The 17,893-nt window shown below is 40.3% G+C and overlaps 1 protein-coding gene across 1 annotated transcript in view; it reads left to right on the plus strand.

Moving 5' to 3' along the window:
- Nucleotides 1-4,941: 4,941 nt before the first annotated feature.
- The window catches only part of abcf1 (ATP-binding cassette, sub-family F (GCN20), member 1), a 51,440-nt gene continuing 38,488 nt past the window's right edge, over nt 4,942-17,893 (plus strand). Inside the window, exons 1-11 of the mRNA XM_070985286.1 lie at nt 4,942-5,164; nt 6,785-6,831; nt 6,968-7,045; nt 8,764-8,890; nt 8,983-9,014; nt 9,102-9,191; nt 10,980-11,024; nt 11,285-11,374; nt 13,216-13,293; nt 13,376-13,471; nt 17,501-17,623. Of these exons, the coding sequence (XP_070841387.1) occupies nt 5,104-5,164; nt 6,785-6,831; nt 6,968-7,045; nt 8,764-8,890; nt 8,983-9,014; nt 9,102-9,191; nt 10,980-11,024; nt 11,285-11,374; nt 13,216-13,293; nt 13,376-13,471; nt 17,501-17,623 (867 nt within the window). The 5' untranslated portion in view covers nt 4,942-5,103. The remainder of the gene's footprint in view (nt 5,165-6,784; nt 6,832-6,967; nt 7,046-8,763; nt 8,891-8,982; nt 9,015-9,101; nt 9,192-10,979; nt 11,025-11,284; nt 11,375-13,215; nt 13,294-13,375; nt 13,472-17,500; nt 17,624-17,893) is intronic.

Raw genomic sequence — 17,893 nt, forward strand, 5'->3', positions numbered from 1 at the left:
AGGTCAAAGTGTCCTTAGTTAGAGGGGTGAAAGTCAGGGCATATGTAGGTATGGTATGAGCTAATGTTTAGTTTTGACTATCCAATAGATTGCCGCAAATGTAGAAGATAGGTATAGAATATCCATAATAGGGAATAATTCAAAGAGTAGAAGGGAGAAACATGTGACGTGGTTGGTTAATTTGTGGACATTGTATTGTTCATCAACTTCTCCTTGATGCATCCAGCCTGCAATAAATACTTCTGCTTAAGACATCTGAAGTCTCCTATAGTGAACTCCTTCCTTCAGTTCACAAGAATTTCCAGCACAAGGGGACATTGATTTTTATAATAAACACCTGATAAATGTAGTTCATTCCATACAGTAAATTTCAGTCTTGCGTGGAAATATTCAAACTTGCAGCACACTCACCTACTGAAGCCTCAGTAGGAAACGAGACTGAAAAAAAGCAACAACATAAAAATACAGAATAACAGACATGGGTTGAGTACCATGTGCTGTGGTGTTTTATTTGCTGCTTTCATCCCCTTTAAACACAGGGCTACATGCATATCTTTTAGTTTAACTCACTTTTCTGGTCATGTTGAAGATTGATAGTTACCATGTTTTTCCATGCAAGAATTTATTTGTCATCACAATGATCCATACAATAATCATCCATCCATCCATCCATCCATCCATTTTCTATGCCGCTTATCCCTTTCGGGGTCGCGGGGGGGCCAGAGCCTATCTCGGCTGTCAACGGGCGGGAGGCGGGGTACACCCTGGACCGGTCGCCAGCCGATCACAGGGCACATACACACAACCATTCACACTCACACTCACACCTAGGGGCAATTTAGAGTCACCAATCAACCTAATGAGCATTTTTGGTCTGTGGGAGGAAGCAAGAGTGCACCAGGAGAGAACCCACGCATGCACGGGAAGAACATGCAAACTTCACACAGAAAGGCCCGACCCGAGAATTGAACCTGCGACCTTCCTGCTGTGAGGCACATGCACTACCTGCTGCTCCACCGTGCAGCCCCATACAATAATCATCTCTGGACAAATGCATCCTTGAATAAAATTAAATTAGGCCTAAGATTTATATTTAGTCTAGTTTTTGCTATGTTTTTTCCCCCTTCCTGCAGTAATAAGAAGGACATAGTGGAATAAATTAAAAAATGTGTGGTTGCTGGATTAATTGAAACTCTGTTTTCAAGGCTGTCTTTTCAAGAAAAACTTGAAATTATCCAAAAAGGTCGACCATCACCCAGTTTGCCAGGATTAGTGCAAGCTAGCAAGAACTACCAGACAGCCAATCAGAGCGTGAGCCAACCTGCACGAGCGTGGAGAACAAACCTGAGCGCGAGGCTGAGAGAGAGGGGGAAGAGAGAGAGAGGGAGAGAACGCAGCGGTCTGCCAGCGCACCGAGCATCAGTTTGTGAGATGAAAGCAGTTATTATTGCACGTTAATATATATATTAGCAAACATGCAAACACATTTATTGAGCACAAAATAAATTTATGTTCGCTAAAATTAATTTATTTTTGGCTGGAGTTTAATTTCTTTTCAAAATATCATTTATGTGCTTGCAAAATATATTTTTCTGTGCTCAAAATCTGACGTTACTCCCTCAGGATAAGGCACAAATATTTATTTTTTTGTTTGTAGGCTTGGTTGAACTGAGGGTTTGTGTTCATGAGACAGTACACACAATGTTCACAGTTTAAAATGAATGGCCTGTGTACTGTAGTCAAGTCAGTTTTTGTCATTATCATGTTGATTTGTGACATTTACAGTATCTGGCTGAGTAGAGGTCTGTGTGTGTGAGAGAGAGAGAGTGAGAGGAAGAGATGGGCCAGTTCATGTGTGCCTATGTGTATGATGTGGCTCTTTGCAGTAACACAGTAAAAACTGTGGCTCTTTGTCTCTGACTGGTTGGCCACTCCTGCTCTACATCTTTGCTTCACCTGCCATGATGAGGAAACAGAATTGTCTTTGTTAACTGCTTCATGGGCACAAGTTGCTGGTGTTGACTTTGTTGGTCTCATTGTGAGCATAGTGATTGATTTTAAGTTGACTTTTTTCAATTTTATATCTTAATTTTTTTTTAATTGTTTGAAGTTATGTTAGGTATTGCAGTGTTCAGGCACATGATAAATTTGTAATCCTGCAAAACTATCAATATATTGAATTTCCATGTCACATGATTCTGGCTATTGTTTTTATTTCTTTGTTTGATTGTTTATTGCCACATGTGGTCCCATGGTCCTACTGAAGGCCCAGTGGCTGGGGCCATGGTTCGCCACTGAGTCTTATGCATGGTGGGGGAGAGAGTAAAAGTGAGAAAAAGTGGGGGAATCATAAAATGGGTATTTCAAAAAGCAGAGTTGGATGAGTTTCAGAGATTGAGTGAGGAATCAATGAACAGGATAGAAATACTTGGAGACATTGATGAAATAAATAAACAGGTAACCTCAGCAATTATAAGGGCAGGAGATGGTGCTATACCCAAGAGTAAAGGCAAGAGGAACAAGAAGACGGTACCATGGTGGACAGAAGAATGTCATCAGGCTGTAAGAAATAGGAACAGAGCATTCAGACAAGTTAAAAGAACCCATAACATGCAGAATTTGATTCAGTACAAAAAGGCACAGGCAGTGGTGAGAGGAACAATACGTCAAGCTAAGAGGGCAAGATGGAGGAATTTCTGTGATGAGATAGGAAGAACTACACCAGTGAGAAGTATGGGGAATGATAAAGAAGATGGGAGGGGACAGAAGGGAATGGGACTATCCAGTCATAATATCTGAGGAGGAGACAGCAGTTTCCAACAGGGAAGAGGCAGAGATCATGGCTAAGGCTTTTGTAAAGGTGCAGCTCAGAAAATTTGTCAGAGGAAGAGAAACAGAGAAGAAAAAGAACTATGACTCAGTATCCAGGGGTTTTAAACAGGAGTGAAAATACAGCTGGCATGATCGATGAGCCATTTACCTTGGCAGAGATGATGAGGGCTATAAAGAGATCACGATCCACTTCTCCAGGGAAAGATCAGTGTGTTACAGCATGTTAAAGTATTTGGGGAAAGGAGCATTAGTGAAGTTGCTGCAGCTTTATAATAGAGTGTGGGAGGAGGGAAGGTTACCAGGAGCCTGGAAAGAAGCAGTAGTGATTCCAATAAGAAAACCTGACAAGGATCCATCCAAACCCACTAGTTACAGGCCAATAGCATTGACATCAAATATGTGCAAGGTAATGGAAAGGATGATAACGTACTGTCATATGAACTTGAAAAGAGGGGACTTTTGGCAGGCTATCAGAGTGGTTTCAGGAAAGGCAGGAATACCATGGATTCAGTGGTAATGTTAGAGTCTGAAATAAGGAAGGCTCAGGCAAATAAAGAATCAGTTATTGCAGTATTTTTCGATATTGAGAAAGCCTATGACATGATGTGGAAGGACAAGATGGGTGTTGGTGGTCAGCAGCTAAGTCTCTCTTAAACAAATTAGATGTGATTCCGGCACAGGCTCTGAGAGTGTGTAGTGGGGCAGTCAAGACTTCACCAGTTCCTGCCCTACAGGTAGAAATGGGTGAAATGCCTCTAGAAATAAGGAGAAGGCAATTGATGATGAACTACTGGGCTAATTTGCAGGGGCACAATGATTCTCATCCCACGAAGGGAGTCATGCAGGAATGCTGGGAGGATGGGAGGAGCCAAAGACAAAACTTTGCTAGAGAAGTGAATAATATTGCAAAAGAATTTGGAGTATTCAATCTGAATATAAGTCCAACGATAGTATATCCAGAGGTGGCTCCATGGATGCTCGTGTGGCCTGAGGTTGACTGGTATTTGTGAAAGGCTAAAAGGAAGGAAAAAGGTATGGGTGATTTGGTGAGTGTGTTTAGATGTCATATAATGACAGAGTATAGTGATTTTACACATATATACACAGATGGTACTAAATAACCTGAGACAGGAGTGACAGGATTTGGGGTGGCAGTACCAGCAAAAGGAATTGGGATTAATAGAAGACCATCTAATAAGTTAGGAGTGTACACAGTGGAAGTGGTGGCAGTGCTAGTTGCGTTACGGTGGGTGGAGAAAGCTGGTCTGGATAAAGCATTGGTATGTTCAGAATCATCTTCAGTGCTAGCAAGCTTAAGGTCATTCCATTCAAACAGCCGTCAAGACATACTGTATTCAGTCCTTCAGTCAATTACAAGAATAGTTCATCAGGGAGGTCAGGTAAAGTTTCTGTAGATTCCAGCACATGTAGGGGTGAGGGGGAATGAGAGGGCGGATGAGTTGGCTAAGAGAGCTTTAATGAAAGGAAAGGTAGATATGCAGCTCAGTATCAGCAAAACAGAAGTTAAAAGTGGTGTCTGGGAAAAGACCAATGTAATGTGGCAAGAAAGGTGGGATGGAGAGGAGAAAGGGAGCCACTTTATCAAATTCAAAGAGTGTTAGAAGTGGGAGGATGAGCAGTGGATACAGGAGAGAGGAGATTGTGTTGACAAGGGTAAGGTTGGGGCATAGTGCACTAAATAAAACACTGAAACTGATAGGGAAGCAACAGACAGGCCTGTGTGAGGGATGTCAGGAGGAGGAGGAGTTAGCGGAGCATGTAGTTCTGAGGTGTAGGAGGTATGAGGTGCAGAGAGAGGAGATGATGAACAAGATGAAGGACTTAGGAATACAAGAATTTACATTAAAAGGATTGCTAAGTATGGGAGAGAGGGCACAGGTTAGGGCACTGAGAATTCTTAAGGGGGGCAGGGGTTTATGATATAATCTGATGGATAAGCAGGGATAAAAGAATAGAGGGTTGTAGATGAATATTATAATATTGCTTTTGATTTAGTCAGGTAGAGAAACCGCACACTGTAGGAATCAACTTCTCCACACGAGGGCAGTAATGCAACACTAAGGATGGCAGCTGCCGTTACACCTCAAAGAAGAAGAAGCACGAAACTTTGTTGGTGGCCCAGCATGTGCACCGACATCGGTGGGCCGCAGGACATGTGTGTGGATGAGACGCCCAGCTAACTGGATAGAAAAGAGACATAGTTTTAGCAAGGGTACGTTATTTCCAGAAAGTCGAATTTAAAGTAACGGAATGCCCAAGAAAATGAAAGAAGAAGCGGAGTGGGTGGACGATGAAGTCGCTCCGGCAACTGGTAAGATAACGTTAATGTTTTGTCGGAACCTAGCTAGAAGCATTACAGCTACCTAGCTCGACAATGTTAATCAAGCAGTAGTCTGGGTAGGTGTCAGTTATGCTAAACTCTGTTGAAAATCTCCCATTTTCACATTAAACTGCTAATTTACAACGACGCATATCTGGTCACAAACGATTCAAAACTATTTCATCAATTATTTCTATCTTCTGACCAGTTTGTATTTACGACTATTCCCTTAAGGGCCTTTAATTTTTATCAAAATCTCAACTTTTATAACTGAAGCAAATTGCTAATAGCTAAGTTAGCTGACGTTAATGTTTGATAAATGGGGCTTTTAATGCCAATGCAACTGTGAAAATGGCCGGAATGTTTTGAAGAAGCGAACAAATGCTTTATATCTAGCCAGTCTAAACAAATACCACTGGATGTAACTTTATGTGGGTTAAGTTAGAATCTAACTTACATTCAGTAGGTTTTGCCAAAGCAATGTGCAGTGAATGTAACATCGAGTAAATGGTAGTTGGCTATTGCTTTTTCTTTTCTTTTCTTTTCTTTTCTTTCTTTCTTGTAGTTGGCTATTGCTTTTTCTTTTCTTTTCTTTTCTTTCTTTCTTCTTCTTCTTCTTCTTTTTTTTTTTTTTTTTTTTTTAATATTTGCGGTAACGTTAACAAGGCGATACAGATATTTGGCTAGTAAATGCGACTATGCCAAGACTAACCAATATGCCATTGTACTTAATGTATAGTGAATAAACAAACTGAAATGGAATAGTTAGCAGCGTCGTGTTTAACAATGACATGCCGCGTCTGTCTACCGATAAGGTGATGCAATACTATTGTAGGTATTGACTTTAGTTTGTTTCATTGTAAAATCATTTATTATTAAGACACCAGTCATGACATTATAGCTGTGGTTTTCTTTAACTGTTAAACAACTAAAGTGTGGGGAAAAAAAGAAACTATGACAAACATTGCTCACATCCTTATTGAGTTTACAGTGAAGAACCACTAGCTCTCTATGGTGATGGGTGACAAATGAATTGCTGAGGTCAAGTGTGGTAGTAATATGTTGCTGCACTCGGTGCCTCTAGAACAGCTTCAGTGCTGCTTGATATAGAGCATTCCACTAAAAGATATTCCCTTGTATAGTGTTATGATGATGTTGATGGAGTGTTAAAAGTTGTGATTTTTACTTATTTTTTTATTGAAGCGCCTTTTAATTTGTCCAATTACTCTCTGTCTCCTATGTTCAGAAAGTCCATTACTATTAATTGATTTCAACACCCTCAAACTAAAGTTGAGAGTGAGAACTTAAGCTCATAACCTTTAATTTGAAGTAGAGTGTGCAGGAATACAGATAGGACAGGACAAGATGAAATAGAACTTTACTTATCCTGGGGGAAATTGTTGTTCAGCAATTGAAGTACAAAGTAGCAAAAGCTGCATATATAAATATCAGAAGTGGAAAAATCTTTTTAAAATATACACAGTGCCAAAAGGGTGACAATCCCGTACGGCTCTGGCACCTTTAAGTATATCAGCAGTCAGTGTCCTAACATTTCAGTTTCCCTGATCACTGATGTTTTTGTGAAGTTAAAAATCCTTTCTCTTCCAACAGAAAAAACTGTGAAAAAAGGAAAGAAAGATAAAAAGGGGAAAAAGAGTGTGAGTACTTGCTCGTTTGTTAAGTCTCTAAGCGTTAAAATGCATCAAAGCTGATGGTTTCTCTGATGGTTTCTCTTCATTTCTGTGGCACAATGTGGATTTGTTGTGTGAATGTTTTTTATGTTTTTTTGTCCAGTTCTTTGAGGAACTTGCCACAGAAAGCAACCCTGAAAAGACAAATGAGGTGGCTGTGAAAGACACACGAGGAAAACAGGTAATCTGCACTAGTAGAGTAGATCTTTTGCTAATGGTACACTTTTAAAAGTCTTTTTATCCTCCTTGAAGATATATATATATACACACACACACACACACACACACACACACACACACACACACACACGTATGTATGTATATATATATATATATATATATATATATATATATATATATATATATATATCCCATTTCAGATGTGCACTTCATTGTTCATGTAATAATGCAGGCAGTTTTTTATGTTAATAAGTGAAAACACAAATGGGCATATATATTCAGTTTATTTATGGATTGCTTGAAGGATATGTACACATCACCTGTACATTATGCTTCAGTTGTTATTTTGAGAGAGGCTACTGGCAAGAGAGACAGTTCGTAGTTGAGGGTGATTGACGGAGAGATAGTATAAATATGGTCATTGATGGACTATGTTTCTGCAACCTTTAGACATGCATCTGCGTGGCAGATTTGTCACTTTTCCCTCTATGATGCACTAAAATCTGTGTAGCATAGTACTTTATACAGCAGTGGGATGTTATGGCATTTACTATTTTTTCTAATCTGTGCAAATGTACATATAGTTGTTTTTCTATTCTGTATCCTGTACACGTTTTTTTGTTTTGAGCCCTTTTTGCCACTGTGTTTGGTCTTTGTAATACTTGTGGGCTGTAATGACGGAATTTCCCTGGTGTGGGATCAATAAAGTCTTCTTAAAGTCTGTAATCCTAAAAAAAATCATGATTTTGACCAATGTTGCTTTTCATTATATATGGGCAAGCCTCCTCCCATTTGGTGAGGTACTTGCACAAACTTTTAGGCATTTTGGCAAGTACTCCAGCCATCAGTTATTCTTCTTCAATCACATCAAACTTGAAAACTTTTGGAAAATATTTAAATGGGAGGACAGCAGGAAAATGACAATTGAAAATATGATCCTTTCTTTACTGAAGTGTACTGGGTTTTGTTCTCCTCAGCATGTTAAGTATTGTGGTACTGCTTTTCAGGGCTCAACAGTGCAGCATTTTGCTCACATGCTAGTGAATATATATGTGTGCGCTAGTGAGAATGACTTGAGTTCTGGCAGCCAGATTTCCAAAATAAGGTTACACAGGTTCGGTCTGGCTTTCTCTTTCACAAAGAGCAGTGCAGAAAACATTTAGATAGCAGCTGTTGCTATTTGATATTAATTGGGTGAGCAACTTAATGGCACCCGTAATAAACTTGTCTGCTGTCTGCCTTATGTGCTTTCTGCAGTCCATGCCCGTATTCAACCAAAGATCTTTTGTGAGCAGAAACACCCCCTTACATATTTGGATCAGTTAGCTTCTGGGAAAATAAGGTTTGCCAAAGCATGTGTATTGTTGAGGTCTAAAAAAAATGTGTGAGCATCAATTTTTCCTCAAACATTTGCAAAGTTTATTTTTTGATAATGTCAAATTGTAAATGGTAAATGGAATGTTTCCTCCAGCAATTTTCTTCCTCTCTGCCTTTGTTGGCAAATTGCTGCATTTCTTGACTTGATTCGGCCACCTGCACATCAGTAGAATAGTGTGAAACCATTGGCAGAGGGTGCCCTGGTGGTTTAAGGATTAATACACCAACCATGTTCTACAGTGTTCCGTTTCAGTCCTGCTGGGGACCCGCATTGCATATTCCCCCATTTCTCTCTTTCATTTCCTGCTTCTTGGTGCATTTAAATTAAACTGTTCTTTTCAGCCACAGAAAAAGAAGAAAGACCGTCGGAAAGGAAAGGGTGGAGATGCAGATGAGGATGATGATGAGGATGTCATGCTAAAGCTTAAAAATCTTTCAGTGCAAGCAAGTGATGAGGAAGATGAGCCAGGTCTGATATTTCAAGACTGATCCTCACAATTAAATAATTATTTTCACATCTATAATATAATTATTCAGTTTACTTTAATTTCCTTTCCACAGCTGTCACCCCCAGTAAAGGAAACCAGAATAAGGTTTGTTGTTGGGCTATATTGTGCTTCACCTCTGCTTTGCTGACTTTTCACATGTTTTCAGAGTAAAGCATTTCTGGTGTCCTTCAGGGTGGAAACATTTTTGCTGCTCTCAGCCAGGGCCAGAGTGATGAGGATGAGGACGCTGACTTGTATGAAGATGATAAACCAGCAAAAAAGGTACATCTTGTATTTAACATGGCTTAAGTACCACAAATGTGAAAATTATTGACAACATTGAATAGTTGGAAGTTGGACAGTACAGATACAGCTTTATTTATACTGCAATCAGTTAAAACCCCTTGACACAGGTGGTCTACGTTCAACTATTTATGTGACTTCTAAAACCAGTTGGCTGAGCCATTGATACTTGGCGTGTCCTATTAAAGGGACTCAGATGAATGTCAAAAAAGCCACATTCTGCTTTGAACTTTCAATGTTCTAAGACAATAAAATATAACACGGAAAGTCAGACTAGTACTCATGGTAAAAAATAAGGAAATAATAATGATCACAGAACCAGAAAAGAAAAACGATGGCAGCACGAGTAAATAATGAAAGGGCATTAAGACAAGAGAGTCATCTGTGATCGACCAACCCCACTGTACTTCTATTCAGACACTGATCAGGAGGTTTAACTTTGGAAGGTGGTCCCCAGCAGGACACAACTTCTTTCTGTGGAATGTTAGTGCAGTTTACAAATGGTAATTACGATGTTTAAACCTCTAAACTGCAGTGCACTCTTGAAAACAAGTATACAACAAATAATTTTAGCAGCACAGCAAATTCAGGTAATTCTCTTTCCCTCCTTGAAGTTTTGATTTGAATGAGACAGCAATGTCAACAGCCATTCAGTTTCTCCAGTCCACTAATTCTGTCCTTATATAACCACATAATGCATCAGCAGAATTCTTGAAAACTGAGTTCAATTCTGCCCTAAAGCCATTGGCTGCTGTGATTGCCCAGAGCTCTTCCCCTCTCGCTCGCACTCTCCCTATTTATTCTGATGTCTGTTGTCCCCACCACCCCTCACAGTCGATAAATTCTGGATTGTGATTATTACAGGTGCTGGTGATACTAACATGCCACCTGTTGAATCCAAATGAGAGCTAAATATAAATGCTGTGCAATATCTGTGCTTTTTTTCATACCAGTGTACATGGAAGAACAGTAGTGTGATCAGATATTAGGCACTACTGTTACAAAGTGGAATATAGAGCTGTGGATACAGTGGTGTGTGGAGAAGGAGGTGGTAGCTGAGAGAGAGGCTCTGTGGCTGTGGTGGCTTGCTTTACTGCACTGACTGCAGTGAAGACTGGTGAATGTCTGTGCTTTGATGCACACCCATTGAGACAGATTTGAAGTCTCCACTCCACAGCAAACCTCAGTGTATAATTGGCAAAAACATATCGATGTGCAACAATTAAATAGAATGTCTTTATCCATGCCACTTGACCCTATGTTTGCCGGCTGAGTTGGCTCAGAGACGAGAAAACATGATGTTGCTGCTGCAGTGGTGTCAGGTGAAGATTCAGTGATTGATTTTTAGAGGGCAGAAAGGGGATCTTCATACCTGAAAACAAAAGAATCAGCTTTGTGTGTTCCATGATGTCCATATACAGTGTAGCAAGGGCATTCAAAAAGTGTCTGTCCATTTCCAGGAGGGAGGCAGAGGCGGATTCTGGGGCCCCATCTCCCAGTGTTGTCTTAAGGAGGTGATAACCACCTTTCTTTTGTTTGAACCCTTCTTCAAGGTCAACAGGGGCATGGCAGGCCACTGTTAATACTCACAACTGTTTATAATGTACGATTTACAGGCACAAAAGTGCAACTTGATAATCTTAAGGCCTAAAAGCATCTTTGAGTTTGGTGCTTGTAGCGGCATCTTCTGTGCTTTGACAGATGTATGAATCAATACTTTCTTAAAGCTCTGGGTGTATCTGTACATGTCTGTGCATTTCGATACAGGAGATTGAGAAGGACAAGAAAAAGGATAAACCTAAGTCCAAGAAGGTAGACCTGGAAAATCTTTTCCTATGTCATCTATTTCCTTGTTTTAAACTTGTCTTTTCCACCCACCCATTAATCCATTGGATAAAATGTAACTCTGAGACACAGATTGGCATCACACAGAGTATTTTTTTTTTTTCAAATGTCTTCTCGTCTGACTGACAGTTCATAGGTCTCTTCCGTGACTGAATCAGTATGTGTCTAGGCATTTCACAGATACCACAAGCTTTGCTAAAAGTGACTCGTGTGTATGCAATTGTCAGGCTGCATCTGATGGAGAGGGTGACACAGAGAAGGATGATGGTGAAGAGAAAACTACAAACAAGATCAAGAAGGTGGAAGCCAAGTCCAAGGTGGGTGCTTTTGAAGATCTAAGACGTTATAAATACTGTACTTATGAAGCAAGACTGAATTGACTGTTTGTTGAATTTGTAATTTATAGCATTTTCAGAGTTTGGAGGGTCTTTTTTTTCAAGTTGTTCCATAAACCAAAACTCAAGAACAGAAGTTTAAGGAAGATGTTAAACTTTGTGTTTATTAAGGGTGGGAAAAAAATCCTGAATCAATTCCTGAATCGATTCTTGACTTCTTGAATCTATTTAATGCACTGTACATGTATATGGAAAAAAATATCCCTCACCCTCATGTGGGGTGGTACATTTCCTCCTCAAGATTGGGTCCTCTGTCAGAGAAAGGTTTGAAGGTTTTGCACAGTATCTTAGCTGTTCCTAGGACTGCATGCATTTGGACACAGACTTGGGATGTTGCACCTGGAATCTGCCAGTCCTTTTGGGGGTTACAGCCCCTAATATTCATATTTCCACTGGGAATACTGTGGACTTCTGCTTCCACATCTGTTCCAGTTGTTCCTTCAGCCCCTGGTACTTCCTGATCCTCTTGTGCTCCTTCTTTTTGATGTTACTGTCAGCTGGGATTGTCACATCTATTACAAATGCCCTCTTCTGCTCCTTGTCAACCACCCTGATATCTGGTTGGTTAGCCAGGAGCTGCCTGTCAGTCTGGAATTTAAAGTTCAACAGGATTAAGCTCTTTTGTCCTCAGCCACTTTTGGTGGCATGTCCCTTGTGGACTTGGGGACTTCGAATCCACAGATATTGAGATATTCCTCTACACTGTCACAGCCACTTTGTCCGGCCACTCAGTGTATGCTGTCCTGTATTGCATCTTACACCCTACAACTATGTGCTGACTTTTCTGAGGGGTATCATTACGTGGCCTGCGTCTTCCATAATCCAGAACCTCTGTGTTGTCCTTCAGTCCAGCTTTTTCTAGCCACGGCTGAGTAACATTGCTTCTCCTTACTAAAAGTTAGTGTTAGTGATTCTTAAATGAAGGGATTTGATTGAAGAATTTTATCGGGATTCTCTGGAGGGATCATGAAATGTTTGAAAAATACGAATCCAGGGTTCTGTGTTTTCATTCAGTGTTGTGCCTGGGTGATAAGTCTGTTCAGTGTGAGTATAGAAGTCCTACATTTTGGCTTTGCAGAAAGACCTGATTAAAAACTTAAGTGCAAGTCGATAGGTCATATAAAATGCACAGAATTGCAGTGTCAGCCAAACTTTACACAACTCTTAAAAAACATAGTGGCATATAAAATGAAGCCTACAGTATTTATATCTTAATTACCAGTTTAAGTTAATTTACTCATTGTATAACACAACCTGAAATACTTTCAATAAGGCCTATTTGTTTGCCATAGCTCAACAAACTTTGCATCAGGATGGGTGTCCCAAACGCCGCACAACAGGTCGTGTAGTATGTCACACTACATGTATACGGACAACTGATTGTCGTTCACAATTGGCCATGACGCTGGTAATTGGTCAGCCACAAAATCATCACAAAATCGTCTCAAAATCTGCCTAGAATCATGTAGTCTGAACCAGGCATAAGAGAAGATATTCAATGAAATTCACTGGTGGCTAAAAAGAACTGTCTCTGAAGATACATTTCTTAAGAAAGCTGAAACATTTAACCAGTGGAAGGCCTACTTCACTAACATTTTTGACAGACAATAGATTGTGTTGATCTTGCCAAAGCCAAAGAAAGGGAAGAAAGGGCAGCCCAATTCAAGTTCATAAGCTCTGATGTTGGCTTTATTATTTTCATTTTTGGCTCATTTTCAGCATCTTCCAGATAACCATGATACAGTTTAATTCTAATCATGTAGAAAGGAAAGCCTGAGCGATCACACAGTGAGGATGAAAATGAAGAGGAGGACGCGAGTGATGGAGGTGACATGATGATGGTATGTTTGTGCTCCACAAAGTCTTCTTTTTTGCTATGGATGATTGTGCTAGCTTTTCTCTTTCTCTGGCTTTAACCATCAGAGTGCTGAGGATGTCCTTGTAGAACAGGCCAAGCAGCAGGAAGATGACCCATTTGCTAACCTTAGCAAAAAGGAGAAGAAGAAGAAAAAGAAACAGGTAACCACTACATATGCTGATGCATTAATTATATACAGCTCATTTTATTTATTTTACATAAACAGTGGCATTCCCCTAGTGTTTTTTCCTCAGTTTCAGAAAAAAAGACTGTTGCTCTTTGTGATTTAGTGCCATCTAGCAGTGAGGTTGAGCAAAATTGCCCCCTCCCCCAACACATTTCAGGTGATTACACAACAATGAAAACATAATTCCAAATATTCCATTTCTGCTAGTAGTAGGTTCCCCTAAATCCTACACACTGGACATCTAACTAACTAGCTAACTAGCATTTTTTCTTCTATCTTTGATGACTAAAGAATGGTGTTTTGTTTGAAGACATATCTTGACCGTACTTCAGACTTAGCTATTAAGATAAATGTGCCACATTCCTTGTTTTTTGAATGGGAGTTTTTCATAAAACACCGTCCTGGTCATAAACATGATGATGATGCAAATGATTGTTTTTCCCTCTCTTCAGAGAATGACTTGCTGAATAAAACAAAACAAACAGAATAACTCAAACACGTTTCGCCTGAGTGAAGAATTATAGCAGGGTTATATGTTGATTCATATGTTTGTTCAATTTTGAATTATGTTTGAAAACGTAGCGATCAGGTTTTTAACAGAAAAAAATCATTGAAGTACTTTTGTCTAGGTCGAAGGTCGATGATCAATTTTGTTATCGTATCATCTGACCTGAGGCCGCATGTTTTGGATACTCTGGTGAAGAGAGGGGTGGAGTTGTCAACTAATCACCATCTGGTGGTGAGTTGGGTCCGAGGGTGGGGGAAGACTTTGGACAGACCTGGTAAACCCAAGCATGTAGTGCGGGTGAACTGGGAACGTCTCGAGGAGGCCCCTGTCCAAGAGATCTTCAACTCATACGTCCGGTGGAGCTTTTCTGGTATCCCTGTGGAGGTTGGGGGCATCGAACCTGAGTGGGTGATGTTCAAAGCTTCCATTACTGAAGCTGCGGTGGAGAGCTGTGGTTTAAAGGTCTTGGGTGCCTCGGAGGACTCCAGAGGCAGTTGCAATGTACCGACAGACCCAACAGGCAGCAGCTTCCGCCATAGGGGAGGCAAAGCTGCGGGTGTGGGAGGAGCAGCCATGGAGAAGGACTTTTGGTTGGCACCAAGGTGTTTCTGGAAAACTGTCACGAACCCCAGGAGGGGGAAACAGGGAACTGTCCAAGCTGTGTACAGTAAGGATGGGGCACTGTTGACCTCTACTGAGGAGGTAGTCGGGCGGTAGAAGGAGCACTTTCAGGAACTCCTGCATCAGACCAATATGCCCTCTATTGTAGATGCCTCAGGATTCCCCAGTCAGAACTGGTTAATGTGGCCTGGGAAAGGGAAGTTTGGGGTCCTCGGCTGAAACTGTTGCGACCAACCCCAGATAAGCAGTTGATGATGACACTTTTGTCAAACGTTTTCTGGTTTATTTCTCCAATGCGTGGATTTACTTTTTTAATTTGATCTTTGGACCAATCACCCGATTAAGCAGCAAAGAATACAGTAATTGGTAGCATACCTATAAAAATATAGGTATCTAAATGTCAATATGTTTTTTAATGTGATAACAACTAGTGTAAAAATTAGCATATGGCCTTACCGTACATGTATGCATATATGTATCAGTTTGATTATTTCACCAGCTGTTCATATTAGCTTTGATTGCATGTTTTTGTCATGATGGTTAAAATGAAGCAAGACTTCAAAAGTTCAAAAGTTTGGGTTCACTTACAAATGTCCTTATTTTTTTCAAAGAAAAGCACTGTTTTTTTCAATGAAGATGACATTAAATTAATCAGAAATGCAGTCTAGACATTGTTAGTGTGGTAAATGACTATTGTTGCTGAAAACGGCTGATTTTTATTGGAATATCTACATTGGTAGAGGCCCATTTCCAGCAACCATAACTCCTGTGTTGTAATGGTACATTGTGTTAGCTAATTGTGCTAAAAGGCTAATTGATGATTAGAAAACCCTTGTGCAATTATGTTAGCACAGCTAACAGTCTATTCTTGTTCTGAGAAATGAAGGCTATTCCATGCAGGAAATTGCCAAGAAATGTTGATGTCCTGCAACGGTGTGTACTCCTCCCTTCAGACAAGCACAAATGAGAGCTAAACAACAGCACAAACGGGCTCTAACCAGAATGGAAAGAGAAGTGGGAGGCCCCAGTGCACAACTAAACAAGAGGACAAGTACATTTGAGAAATAGACGCCTCACAGGTCCTCGACTGGCAGCTTCATCAAATGGTACCCACAAAACGCCAGTCTCAACGTGCACAGTGAAGAGGTGACTCCGCGATGCTGACCTTCAGGGAAGAGTGGCAGAGAAAAAGCCGTATCTGAGACTGGCCAATGAAAGGAAAAGATGGGCAAAAGAACACAGACATTGGACAGAGGATGTTTGGGGGAAAAAAAGTGTTATGGACAGACGAATCTCAGTTTTAGGTGTTTGGATCACACCGCAGAACATTTGTGAGATGCAGAACAAGTGAAAAGATGCTGGAGGAGTGCCTGATGCCATCTGTCAAGCATGTTGCAGGTAATGTGATGGTCTGGGGCTGCTTTGGTCCTGGTAAAGTGGGAGATTTGTACAAAGTAAAAGGGAGTTTGAATAAGGAAGGCTATCACTCCATTTTGCAATGCCATGCCATACCCTGTGGACAGGGCTTGATTGGAGCCAATTTCCTCCTACAACAGGACAATGACCCAAACCTCCAAACTATGCAAGAACTATTCAGGGAAGAAGCAGTAAGCTGGTATTCTGTCTAATGGAGTGGCCAGTACAGTCACCAGATCTCAACCCTATTGAGCTATTAGGGGAGCAGCTTGACCATATGGTATGTAAGAAGTGCCCATCAAGCCAATCCAACTTGTGGTAGCTGCTTCGGGAAGTGTGGGGTGAAATTTCTTCAGATTACCTCAACAAATTGACAGCTAGAATGCCAAAAGTCGGCAAGGCTGTAATTGTTGCAAATTGAGAATTCTTTGACAAAAGCAAAGTTTGAAGGACAAAATTATTTAAAATAAAAATCATCATTTCTAACGTCATCAATGTCTTGAATTTATTTTCTATTCATTTTGCAACATTTTATTCATTTGATGAATAAAAGTGTGAGTTTTCATGGAAAACATGAAATTCTCTGGGTGACCCCAAACTTTTGAACGGTAGTGTATATTTTCAATTTCAGGGCATTTTTTTTTTTTTTGCATTTTTGAGACAATTTCAATACTCTGTTTGTGTGTTTGTCATATTTCAGTCATTGTGTTTGTGCATGCGTGTGTTAAAAGTCTCAACCAAGTTGTATTTGTCGTAAAATACAAGTCCCATAAGATGGCAGTAGTAACTGCATTTGAGGTACTGTATGGAAATCATGGAAATGACATAGTTTTACACAACATGATCTTGCAGGTGACTTGTTAGAAAGTGAAGGGATCCCGTATACTGAAATGGTTTTTACTTTGAAATGGATACAGGAAGTGTGGTATTAGCAGTGTAATAAGAGCATGATATGGTAACAAGCATGTCAGAGTTTTGAATTAGAAATGAAAGACTTGCCTCTAATATAACACATCTTCAATTAGGAGTTGGTACTAGTACTTAATTGCCTATTTCAAAATTTTGGGAAAGTGCAGCCACATTGATGAACAAAATGGTCTGGTCGATGACTTCAGAAAGAGCAGCAGCCAATGACTGGGACCACAAATTCTCCATGAGGACTGTAATAGAAAACTGTTCGCTGTAAGCGTCCTCCAATGATTTAATGGAAAACTGTTGGCACAGATTCATTTTGATGGAACAACGGTCAGTGGGAGCACACTCTGCTAGCCGCACCAATCATGTAATTTCATCACCCAGCTGCTCAGTAAGTCATGGACATCCATGGTTGCTGTTATGGTCCAGCCAAAAACGTATTAAAAATACGCAGTATAAAATGGAAATAAAAAAAGTCTTGTGCCACCTTCAGCCCATCTTCAAGGCATCCTCCTCTGTGGTGTGGTGTGTGTTTTGTTACAGATGGAGTATGAGCGTCAGGTGGCCAGTGTTCGTGCTCAGAATGCCTTGGAGGGAGATTTTTCCATTTCCCAAGCTGAGATGTCTTCCAGACAGGCCATGCTGGAGAATGCCTCTGATATTAAGGTTAGTCTTCTCAAATGGATTAAAATGTGTTTAACCCTGCTTTTACCTAGAAATGTGCTAAAATCTTTGTCAATGGGGTCAATTTCCAGCAACTTAGTTGAAAAGAAAATGATTGGAATGAATAGACTACCAAAATATCCCCCCCCCCACCTGCCCCATAAACATACCCCCCCTCCCATTAAGTGACTGGAAAAATATGCAAATTACCATAAAATCTCACTAATCAACCTAAAATTGAAAAGAAATACATTTTCATATTGTTTTTCATTA

The sequence above is a fragment of the Chaetodon trifascialis genome, chromosome 17, assembly GCF_039877785.1.
Source record: "Chaetodon trifascialis isolate fChaTrf1 chromosome 17, fChaTrf1.hap1, whole genome shotgun sequence".
Classification (NCBI taxonomy): domain Eukaryota; kingdom Metazoa; phylum Chordata; class Actinopteri; order Chaetodontiformes; family Chaetodontidae; genus Chaetodon; species Chaetodon trifascialis.